The sequence below is a fragment of the Amphiprion ocellaris genome, chromosome 8, assembly GCF_022539595.1.
Source record: "Amphiprion ocellaris isolate individual 3 ecotype Okinawa chromosome 8, ASM2253959v1, whole genome shotgun sequence".
NCBI classification, from domain to species: Eukaryota; Metazoa; Chordata; class Actinopteri; family Pomacentridae; genus Amphiprion; species Amphiprion ocellaris.
The window spans coordinates 13484824-13497596 of record NC_072773.1 but is presented as its reverse complement, the minus strand read 5'-3'; the positions used below and the strand labels follow the sequence as shown (position 1 = coordinate 13497596).

Below are 12773 nucleotides of genomic sequence, written 5' to 3'. Positions count from 1 at the left end.
AAAGTGTGAGTTTTCATGGAAAACATGAAATTGCAGAGTCACAGTATGTGTATTTAAGCAGCACTTCAAAGTACAGTAAAAGAACAAAAAAAACAACAACTTTAAACTGTAACTTAATGTTGGCCTAACTGAGCATACCTGCAACCATCTACCCACTAAGCATTGATCAGTAATTATTAACCACATGCTACATACATACTACAACTAGACAAAGATTTCACGTTCTACAGTAGATAAGAATGTATTGGGACATTTAATGATAGTGACTATTTGCAAGGATCACAATATCTTCAAGTCTGTAAGGCATCTTTATTGAAGCTGGTACCATATATACAATGATACTTTGCTGATGGAGCTGGACTACATTCAAATGTCATTCACTCAACATATTACTTTCAAATACAATTATGACAAACGAACCACGAAGGTCTAAAATTGAAGGAAAAATTATTCTTTTAAAAATTCCAAGTCAAAGATTTGATTTTAATCACAAGATTTTTAGAAGACACCTCACACATCAAGATGAAGGACCTAGAAGGCCTGACAGCGCCCTCTGCTGTACAGTGTTCTGTTTCATTTGCCTACAGAACAATGGAATCGGTGTCTGGACCAGAGCCCAACCATAGAATTAAATTTGAAATGAAAAACTCGTGGTATCCATCCATCCATCCATCCATTCATCATGTGCATTCAAACACCAGATTAGTTTCCATGGTACAAAAATCAGCTCGTCTTTCTAAAGATAAGCAGGTCTCTGTGTTAATAAACAGCAGTCTCCTCAGTATGAAAACTTGAGTGCGGTTTCAGTCCCAGTCAGGTTTTTTTTTTTTTTTATGGCTCTAGGGTTTTCCTTCAGACTCAGCAGGACAAACCTCCTTCAGCCTTCTCTGACTTTTGCAGCGAGTGCAGAGTTCTCCTGTCGAATGGCCTTGTAGTCATCAAGAATTCTCTCTAGGTTAGCCACAGTCTTATTCCCATTTTCTGCCTCAATCTGTGGACAACAGACAAACAAGAATGAACTAATCTGTACATCTTAAGGTGCTCACAGACACAAAGACACTGATAAAAATGTAATTAATGTAGCCCTTTAGCGATGAGATACGGAACATTGCTGGTTTCATCACCAAACCAGAGGTCACCAGTAGACACAAAATGTTTTTGTTACTTTGCAACCACAGAGTAAAGCTTTTTTCAGGCCTAGGATACGCAACATTGACGGCTTCATCAGTCTGTTAAAGTGATGGAATTCAATCATAAGTCATGTTTTTGGTTAAGGTTCCTAACACCTCATTCAGTCATACAGTGATGGAAACAGAATATTTGCTATATGGCAGAAACTGAATATGTAATACATGAGGTCAGAGTTGTCCTAATAAAACATGGTGGATGAGCGTGAGATTGGTCAACAACATTTTTCGCTATATCGCAGGATTTTGCGGTAAGTTATTTTTGCTTGAGTTATTCATATAGGTATGTAGGCATGTTTTTAGCTGTGTGTTTTGGGTCATTATCCTGTTGCAAGACCCATGACCTGCGACTCAGACCAAGCTTTCTGACACTGGGCAGCACATTTCTCTCTAGAATACCTTGATAGTCATGAGATTTCATTGTACCCTGCACAGATTCAAGACACTCTGTGCCAGATGCAGCAAAGCAGCCCCAGAACATAACAGAGCTTCCTCCATGTTTCACAGTAGGGACAGTGTTCTTTTCTTCATATGCTTCATTTTTACGTCTTTGAACATAGAGCTGATGTGTCTTGCCAAAAAGTTCCAGTTTTGTCTCGTCTGTCCATAGGACATTCTCCCAGAAGCTTTGTGGCTTATCAACATGCAGTTTGGCAAATTCCAGTCTGGCTTTTTTATGATTTGTTTTCAACAATGGTGTCCTCCTTGGTCGTCTCCCATGAAGTTCACTTTGGCTCAAACAACGACGGATGGTGTGATCTGACACTGATGTACCTTGACCTTGGAGTTCACCTTTAATGTCTTTACAGATTGTTCTGGCCTCTTTGTTACCATTTGTATTATCCGTCTCTTCCATTTGTCATCAATTTTCCTCCTGTGGCCACATCCAGGGAGGTTGGCTACAGTCCCATGCATCTTAAATTTCTGAATAATATGTGCAACTGTAGTCACAGGAACATCAAGCTGCTTGGAGATGGTCTTATAGCCTTTACCTTTAACATTCTTGTCTATAATTTTCTTTCTAATCTCCTGAGACAACTCTCTCCTTGGCTTCCTCTGGTCCATGTTTAGTGTGGTACACACCATGTCACCAAACAGCACAGTGACTACTGTAACCCTATAAATAGGCCGACTGACTGATTACAAGTTTGTAGACACCTGTGATGCTAATTAGAGGACACACCTTGATTGAACATGTCCCTGTGGTCACATTATTTTCAGTCTTTTCTAGGGGTATATATTTATTTTTTTTTAATATATATATATATATATATATATATATATATATATTTTTTTTTTTTTTTTTTTTTTTTTTTTTTTTTTTTTAAATAAATCGCTACGTATGTATGGTGTGATTATGTTACAATTCTAACTGTATTAGTGTCAAAGTGGAAGTCCCACCTGCTCCTCTAGATCTCGAATCTCTCTCAGAATTGTACCAGTGTCTTCGATGGTCTGGATCAGATGATTACAGTTCTGTGGAAGAATGGAACATGATCATAAGACAACATGTGACATTTTTTCTGATATTAATGAAACATGAAATTCGGACATAAAGACATACTTCGTGCAAGGCAGCCAGGTACTTGTAGGATTTCCGGACAGATTCATCTTTTTTGGCATCCTACACATGATAAAAATGATTTAATGATACATGAAAACTTGGTTTGTCCAAAAAACACAAACACGTAGATTCAAAACAACCCTTTCAAGGATCAACAGGATTACAGAGCAGCTACTGTCTCTGGGAAGTATTCAAACTGGTTAGTTTTTGGAGATGTTCTTATATACTAAAGTGAACTCTATTTTCTTACATGAATATGAGGCAAAACACAAAACACTTCTACGGTTTCAATATTAATTGCCAGAAAGGTGATCATTCTGCTATTCTGCTCCTCTTGTCTGTGTGAACTGGACAGATAACACTTTAGAATATAATGCAGTTCAGTACATCACTGGTTGTACCTTAAAGACGAGCTCATCAGTCACAGCAAAGGTTCTGTCCAGTTTCCCTGTCAGGTTGTTGATCTCTTTCTGGAGCTCCTTAGTGTCTGACAGTATCTGGAAGGAAAGTCGGTTTTGCTGGTGAGAGAAGTTACTGACAGACAACACATACAGTACTTGCTGCTTTAATCGACTGCTTGTGGTTGTGTTGATAGAATTAACTGATTTTCCTTCAAAATTTCTGTTTTCTATCCTGGTGTCTACTGGTTAGTTGAGGATTTGTACTTTTCTCACTGACGTTATCTCAGTACAGTGGTCCCTCGCCATATCGCAGTTCACTTTTCAAGGTCTCACTGTATCGTGAATTTTTAAATCTTACATGTCTAATTTGTATCGTGGATTTTTCGCTATATTGCGGGATTTTGCGGTATATAGGTATTTTTATATCTTTGTTTTTAATTATTTTTGAGGTAAAATATGCATTTTCTAGCCTAAAGAAAATTAAAACAATATAAAAAATAATAATTAAAACATATTAAAAGAATATTAAATCTAAATAAAAAATGTATCATACAGTGCTAGGCTCTGATTGGCTCAGTGACCATAGCATCAGCCTCCTCCGTCTCCCATGTATAGCAACATTCAGCATCTCACCTTGTCCATTCTCACTGTGCAGCACATTCATCTCATCGTCATCAGTACTGGACAGCTAATTCATCATCATCTTCATCAATTAAGTTACAGTATATTCACTGATGAGTACTCAAATAGAATTATGTTGTTAAAATTACGTATTTTTAAGAGTGTAGAAAGTGTTTAAGAGCATAGGAAGTACTTATAAGAGTGTGGGAAAGGTTTATAAGGGTGTGTGGGGGGGTTTATAAAGCTTTAATATATATGTAAATAATAAAAGGTCGCTACTTCATGGATTTTCATCTATCGTGCAAGACAAGGAACCACTGTAAATCACAACCTGCTTCTCCGTAGACCCCACACATATTCAAACTAGCTCTGCATTTGCTTGCTTGCTTGATGTACTACATCAAAACACGTCTTTTCATAATGTGCTCTCAGACATACCTTTGTAATTTCCTCTTTCTGTTTCTTGATGTTGCTGACAATCTCTAGAATCCTTTGAGTGTACGCTGACCGAGACACATCCTGATTGAGATTTTCCAACTCCGTCAGCTGTGTTGGAGAGAACAGGGACAAAACCAACAGTAAACAGCCAAATTCAGCAACCAAAGAAGACGAAGAGAGACATTTACTCCTAACTTACAAATCTTTTATTATGAGGCATCCGAATTTAAAAAAGTTTCAATAAGTCAATGTCTTCTGTTGTAAAGGCTTTAAATATTGGTGTTGTATTAGAAAAACAAACTATTCCTCTTCATTTTTTAAATTTTCGAGTTCAGTATTACCTGTGTTTTTGTCAGCATTTGCCAAAACAAACATAAGTGCCTGTCAGTATCAGTTCCTTTCCATACTTTCATCTTAATTACCAGTTGTTTGTATGTTTCCTCTTTCTTCTTGGCCTCCTCTGTTGACACTTGGATTTTATCATGTAGAGACTTGATCTCAGACAGCTTTCTGGATGACTCCAGCTGTGGAAATTGAACAGAATAATACCATCAGAACGTGTCTTTTCTCTAACAGATTAAGTCGAATTTCTGGTACTCCACTAACATCTTGGCTGCTGCAGATTTCTTTGAGTCTGCGGTGTTCGTCGATGAGTGGAGCGCGGTGTTTCTCCCACTGGGCCGCCAGGTTCACCACCCGCTTGGTACTGGCCTCCACCAGAGCCTGGAGGAACAGACGCAGGTATTCAGGACATGTAGCTGCAGCTGATGGTGATGACATCAGGAATCTTTCAGCCCTCCTACCTGAAGCTTCAGTAGGTTGCTGTCTGCGTCTGGCAACAGATCAACTGTTTTCTTCTTCACTTGCATCTTCTCCTCGTTTTGGGAGTTTCCAAATTCTCTCTGCTTCAACTCATCCAGCACCTACACCAAAACACACCAAGCATGTCAAACACTCATTCATTTGTGTTCAGTTTGCTCTTTTTGGACACTGTTCCGCAGGTCATAAACACTAAATGCAAAGATATTGAAGATATTTACAAGAAAGCTCAAAATAAGTTTAATACAGCTCAAATTAGGAGGTTACATAAAAGCGAAAATCTATTTTTGAGTGAAAAACTGCTATTTTTTAGCATGTCTGGCTTATTTTAAGACACATAAGCTTGACAGTCCTGGTAAAATATAGCTTAAAATAAGTTTTCCCAGATAATTTTAAGCTCTCAATATTCTAAATATCATACCTTATTTCAAGAAATCTTACCAAGCCATTTTTCACTTGTTCTATTGGCAGATTTTTTTTTTTACTTATTTCAAGGTAAAAGTTCCTTGAAATAAGTTTTTTTCTTGTTTTGAGAGGAGCATTTTTTGCAGTGAACTTCACTGGATGGCACGTCTATAAAAGTGGGTTTTAAGAAGTGATTTAAAAGAATTTACTGATTCAGTGAGCCTATATCATCAGGCAGGTCGTTCCAAAGCCGAGGGGCCCTGATGGAGAAGGTCCGGTCACCCTCGGATTGAAGCCTTGACTTTGGAACGACTAGGAGGGACTCACCCGAGGATCAAAGGCTGCATGAGGGACGTATTGGGTTAGCATGTCTAAAACATAGCCAGGGGCAAGGCCTGGCAAGCTTTAAAAGTGATCAGTAAAATCTTAAAATCAGTTCTAAAGCGGACAGGGAGCCAGCGGAGGGAAGCCTGAACAGGGGAGATGTGATGTCGTCTGTTAAATCCAGCAGATGTATGTGTTACCTGTGCATTCGTGACACTCATTAGCTTCATGTCTGCTGATAGATGGTCCACATCACTGCAAAGCTGCTGAAACTGCTCTTGGAGGGCGGCCAGCTCCTGCTGCTGATGGAGCTGGGTATCACCTTCTAACTGATGCCCAACGCTGATGGAGTGTGTTACTGCTGCCGCTTCCTGGAGGATAAACACACACTAAACGTTAAACTGGCACTGAACTCTCACTGTGGAGACATTTGTTTACAGCCGTGCTATTTTCACTCCACCTGTGTAAAGGTGAACTTCTGTGTGTGGGTGAAGTGGGTGCTCTTGGTCAGGATGTGGTCAGAGGGGGCGGAGCCTCTGAAGGCATGCAGTAGTTCAGATAGGTCAGAGGCTGAGGAAGGAACACCACAGGCACTTTCAGGAGAGGGCTGGGCAGCAGAACGCAGCTGCTCCTCAATGCGTTTCCGTAGCCGGGTCAGTTTCCTGGAACGGTATTCCTGTTTAACAACACACAACAAACATGGTTACCGGCAGAACAGCCTATCCGGGACAGGTATAGGTAGAGGTACAGTGCTGTGAAAAAGGATTTGCCCCCTACAGATTTCTTATATTTTTGCATATTTATCACACTTAAATGTTTCAGACAATCCAATTAATTTTAATATAAGACAAAGATAACCCAAGAAAATACAAAATGCAGTTTTTAAATGATGATTTCATTTATTGAAGGAAAAATACTATTCAGCCCATCTTGCCCGATGTGAAAAATCAATAATCAACAATCCTAATATTGAGCCACACCTGAACCAGAGACAATATCAGAAGTGAGACAAACTGAACGCTGCTCTCAAAGTAACCAACGGCATCATTAACTTGTCAGCGGTGGTACAGGCTGATCACCTCCATACTACACAGCAGTGATGCAGTAATTCATAGCAAAGGAGCTCTAACCAAACGTTGAGTCGATCAATAAACATAATTTTCAGAAGTTGGACATTTCTGTATTGTAAAGCTTTTATTCGATTGAAAAATATTCTAATAATTTGATACACTGGATTTCTGAGCTACAAGCCATAATCATCACAATGAAAACTAAAAAGCTTGAAAGCGTCCGGGGTTTTTGCTCAATTTGGCGCATACCACAGATGCTTGATTAAATTGGGATCGAGTGAGCTTGGAGGCCAGGTTAACACCTTGAGCTTGGTCTGGAAGTATGTTTAGGTGGGTAGTACATGTCAAGGTGACCCCAAGATTTACCAGCAGACCACTGCACTGTAATGAGATGACAGCGTTTACATCATCTCTCAGTGGTTTAATGTTGTAGCTGACTGGTGTATAAGATAAAGGCTTCTTAAACCATGTGTAACTTTTACCCCTGGGAAAGTTCTTGGACATATATCTAATGAATGTGTATATATGTATGTCTGTCTCTCTGTATGGATGGATGGAAAGAGTTTATCACCATCATGAATTCTACTTGATTTGAGTTATTAAGTGCAACAATTAACTATTAATGTTACAAAGTTTTTCACCAGAGTGGTGGGTATGACAGTTTTGTTGTACTATTGGAGTTCATGCTGTAGCAATTTAAATTATACTGAATGTACACTGTGCACAATCACAGGTAATTGAAATCTGCAAAATGCTTTCCATAATCTTTAATAAAAACTTCTTTTTTTCGTTCATAGACAAGCCCTCCATGCAGATATACACTACCGTTCAAAAGGTTGGGGTCAAAGAGGCAGTTTCATGTTTTCCATGAACTTTTATTAATGTGTTAACATAACTGCACAAGGGTTTTCTAATCATCAGTTAACCTATCAACACCATTAATTAACACAATGTAGCATTAGAATACAGGAGTGATGGTTGCTGGAAATGTTCCTCTGTACCCCTATGTAGATATTCCATTAAAAATCAGCTGTTTCCAGCTAGAATAGTCATTTACCACATAAACAATGTCTAGACTGTATTTCTGATTTATTTAATGTTATCTTCATTGAACAAAGCTGATTTTCTTTCAATAATAAGGACATTTCTAAGTGACCCCAAACTTTTGAACGGTAGTCTATATATACACATGTACATCTACACGAAGGGCGGTCAATCATTTGACGCCAAACAAAGTAAAAATGGTCTGAAATGTAAATGTGATTATGCTGAGTGTGATCATTTGCCTGTGGTGTGAGGCGAGACAGCAGCCCTTGACTGTTCCATTCACTGTCCCACTCCTGAGCAGCACTCAGCTCAGCCATGTGTTGCTCCAGCACGGAAACCGCCATTGAGGCACGACTGGAAAGCTGGGCCGTCACAGGAGACAGAATATTCCGTTGGTAGTCCGTCACCTCTGAAAACACAGCATGCACAAACACGCATATCCCAGTTTTAAAGAGGAACTTGATAGTGAGCTAAGCAGCAACCAAAAAGTAACACTTGTGCTGCATTTCTGCAATCCCAGAAAAACTTTTGAATATTTAGTGCCTCATCTAATCCCCTGCACAAACTACCAAGTCACATTTATCACCCATAAGAGAACAAAATTAAGACAATCTCGGCATGACCGTAGTGAAACATAAACCTCACTGCATCAACTCAACATATGCAGCAAGAGACCTACCTTTCAGGTGTTTCTTGGCTGGGCCTTTAGTGCAGTGTGGTAAGCTGAGGGGCTTGACATGGAAGCTGTGCAAAGCTGACAGACTCTAATCAGGAAAGAAAAGTCAAAGGTCAGTAATTAAGTTTTGTAAAAGATTTGCATGGAGTGTGCTCCAATCTCTTCTTCGCAGATTAAGTCTTCACTTGGCCATCTGGTCAGGTGGCTTTCCTTTGTTACACATAAGCCCTATAGTGCAGGGATTTTAACTTCTAAAAACTAGAAGGGCACTTGAAGGGTGATGTCCATTTTAGCTGCACAAATCAGACCTGCACCAAAACTGAATGGGTGATTCTTTTGCCTATGTTCAACCCCCTCTACCACGTCTAATGGCACACAAATTGGCTTAGCAATTTTTGTGATTTTCTAATTTTTATTTATTATTACTTTTGTCAGATTCAAATGATTTCTGTGACCATTGTGGGTTTTTCTTTCATTAACCGAGGGGTACCAACAATTTTGTCCGTGTGTGTACACATATTCAAACCATAAGAACTGTATAAGAACTGAACACTGAAAAGTGTACCTGTGTTTCACAGTACTTTGGCAGTCTGCAGTTTGGAGGTAGCCAGGGCACAGCCAGTTGGGCTTTGATTGCAGCAGCAATGGCTCTCTGGAGGGCCACCGATTTCCCTACAGAAAGAGATGACAGCTGTGGGTGGCTCAAATATGTGGTACATGATTAAAAGAAACACACTTTGGTCAAGTCAACATCATCTTATGTAACAACCTACAGAGCTCATTTCCATCCTTTATAAGACCGCAAACTGGCTAACTTTAAATTACTGAATCAGCAAGCTCTGATAACTGTGAAAAGATCCTTTTCAAAACTTAGAAGGATTCACACTGCCAGGACATTTTAGAAACAAACAGCGTTTGCTTTCGTTTCATTCTGAAAAGTTTTGTCTCAAAGTGCAGGACTTAAAGTGTGCACAATCTTGTTTTTAAATCATGTCCTGATGTCAGTTATTTTTTAATTCACAGAAGCTGAACTATGGTTGCTTTTGTCTCCAAGAAAGTCAATATTTTTCTGAAGAAATTGGAATTGAAAAGCACAGCAGGTTGCATTTTAAAAACGCTTTAAAGAACCTATATTCTGTTGCATATTTGCCATTTTGTAGAGACACATGAAATAAAAAGCAAACAAGGAAAACATACTATGGTAGCAAAATGTGGTGGTTATGCTATAATTCATTATATGTTATCTTATTTTTTATTCATACACTAATATAAAAGCAGAATTGTATTGTTATAGTGATGATAACCACCTCAACTCAAAGAATCTGAATCATGAATCATCAGAACTACAACAAATAAGCAGAATCATGACCAGAACAGGAATTGTAAAAATATAAACAATACCAAACCCTCATGTGCAGCTGTGAGGATGCAATAGACAGACTGGTGTTCTTTGTACCTGATGGCTGGTCTGAGGCCTCAAAACGCTCTCTGGGCAGCTTCTCCACCAGGAACATGAGCAGCGAGCGGATCTCTGGCTCACTGCTGTACAGAAAGGTCTGGTAACCTATATCTCCTTTATAGCCAATGTCCTGGAAAACAACAGTTGAACATATCAGGGATAATACTCAGGGAATTTTTCAACTGAAACCATACGTGTGAATTTTGCCACCAACTATTCTTTAAAGATACTTAATTTCAGGATGATCTTAGCTGAAGGACACTTAGCAGCATTTACAGAGTTGTCAACCACCATTTCATTTATAGTGAAGAATCAACCAACATCCTGACATTGCCTTCAGTGGTGGACTTTCCTAATATAATTCCCCCTTAGGTCAATTCATGACATACAGGTGCTCCTCAAAAAATCACGATATTTTGAAAAAGATATATTTTTTCACAATTCAATTCAATTCAATTCAATTCAATTCAATTCCATTCAATTCAATTCAATTCAATTAAATTCAATTCAAAATTTTCACTAAATTTGAGATATTTTGAGATATTTCACGTAAAGTGAAATATCTCAAGCCTTTTTTGTTGTAGCTCCATATAGCTCATGGAAATCAGAAATCCAGTATCTTAAATAAATATATCATTCTGAGTCTGAGTAAATTACTGTTCAAACACCACAAATATTGTGTATCTCTGTCTAGTTCAGTACATGCAACCGCAATTATGGGGAAGGCTGCTGACTTGAGAGTTCACTGAGAACCTCCACAGGGAGGGTAAATCCCAGAAAGTCATTCCTGAAAAGGCTGGCTGTTTGCTTAGTTTCACAAGGAGTAGACTGAGGCTGGTGTCAAGAGCCACCAAGCACAGATATCATCAGGAAAGGGGCTATAACTGTCACATTCCTAACATCAAGCCACTTCTGAACCACAGATAACATCAGGAGCGTCTTACGCTAAAGAGAAAACGAAATGGACTGTTGATCAGTGGTGTCATTTTGTATTTCAACTGGAAGTCAAGTCTGGAGGAAGAGTAAAGAGATACAGAATCCAAGGTGCTTGCAGTCCAGTGTGAAGTTTTCACAGTCTATGATGATTTGTGGTACTGTGTCATCTGCTGACATCTTCCACTGTGGATTATCAAGTCCAAAGTCAGGACTGCCATGTACCAGGAAATTTTAGAGCAAACTATGCTTCCATTGGCTGAAAAGCTTTGCAGAGTTGCTGACTTGTTCAGCAGGACCTAACACCTGCCCATAAAGCCCACACTACTACTAAATGGTTTGCTGACCATGACTGTACTGTGCTCAATTAGCCAACCACGTGACCTAGCCTGAACCCCACAGAACCCCATAAGATATGTTGTCAAGAGGAGAAAAAGGGAAATTTGACAACAAAATATAGAAAGATGTTATCACATCAACCTGGACATCAGTAATCCTCCATACCACACCACATTGATGCAGCAATTCCTGATAAAGGAGCTCCAGTCAAGTATTAAGTATATAAATTAACATACTTTTGAGAAGTTGGATATTTCTGATTAGTAAATCCATTTTTGATTGATCTTCAGAAATATTGTAATAATGTGAGGTGCTAGTTTTCAGATTTTCATGAGCTGTAAGAAATACTCATCAAAACCTAAATCGAAAAATGTTTGAAATATTGTACTTTAAATCTAAAGAATATTGATTATATGAAAGTTCATAACAGTCTAATGTTTGAGCTCCACCAATAATGTCAGCTGCTGTTGAAGTCCACTGTTAAAAAAATACATAAAGAAAACAAAATGTGTTGGTATATATCAGCCAGCTAGTTTGTTCAAAGCACGGGTACTTTTCTGTTCCAAGCACTGATCCAGGGGGCTGATAGCTCCCTTAATGCTGGTAGGTTTGGGATCTCAGAGGATCTCACCTGACAGGCCTGTGCCAGACTCATGCCGACCCTGAAGCGGGCAGACATGCCGTGGGGGAGCAGCGTGGGTAATGCGTTGCCCAGGCCTGGATCGATCACTCGAATACATTTGACCACCGCCTCCACTATCAGCTCACTGCTGAACTGTTTGACGCTGTCCGTCTCCTCACTCAGGTCTCTGTGGTAAATTAAAAAATAAAAAATAAATTAAGCTCCTGTCAGTTACACAGCTGGTCATGTTTTTTTTAAATTAGTGCAAGCTCACAAACTTTGCTTCAAATTACCCACGATCAGGGCTGACAGCAGATCACTACAAGAGTAACAGCGATGCTCTTACTTACCAAAGTTAACATTAGCCAGCTAGCATGCTACTTCCGTAACTTATTATCTGCATTTACACTGTGCACAACTTGAAGGCGATTAAACGCTGTGGCTGATACTTACGTGCCTACTTGTTTCAGAGCGTGAATCAGAATTTTGTCAACTTCCTCCATTGCTGAAGTTTCTCTGAAGATATGCTAGCTAATGGGTGAGAGACTGGTGATTTATTAACATCGAGTTAGCTAATATTCCTATAGGTTTTCAATAGATGGATGCAAGCTACAGAACTATCTTCCATCTTCTGTTAGCTACAAACTAGCAACTAGTTAATTAGCAACACTGCCACTCTTCACCTCCCAGACACAGGCAGCTGTAGCTCCGGTGCATTTGAAGCGTCTTTATAAAGAATTACCCTTTCATACAGTTAACATATTTTGCATTTCCGAGCAAATGAACCTCACCACACCTATGTGCAAACTAATGAATCTGAAATTAGTATGTCTTTTTCAGTGTGGAAATGAAGTAATAAGTGAATAGA

The 12773-nt window shown here is 39.1% G+C and overlaps 1 protein-coding gene across 1 annotated transcript; it reads right to left on the bottom strand.

The window, feature by feature from the left end:
- Window positions 1-289: 289 nt before the first annotated feature.
- On the bottom strand, window positions 290-12750 carry ccdc22 (coiled-coil domain containing 22). The gene is made up of 16 exons (XM_023279032.3): window positions 12359-12750; window positions 11915-12092; window positions 10009-10141; window positions 9118-9224; window positions 8556-8640; window positions 8116-8285; window positions 6220-6435; window positions 5960-6130; window positions 5015-5134; window positions 4818-4934; window positions 4634-4735; window positions 4212-4319; window positions 3153-3248; window positions 2752-2811; window positions 2589-2663; window positions 290-991 (listed from the first exon to the last, which is right to left on the bottom strand). The coding sequence occupies exons 1-16, from the start codon at window positions 12406-12408 to the stop codon at window positions 878-880; spliced, it is 1902 nt and encodes a 633-aa protein (XP_023134800.2). The 5' UTR covers window positions 12409-12750; the 3' UTR covers window positions 290-877.
- Window positions 12751-12773: the final 23 nt, after the last annotated feature.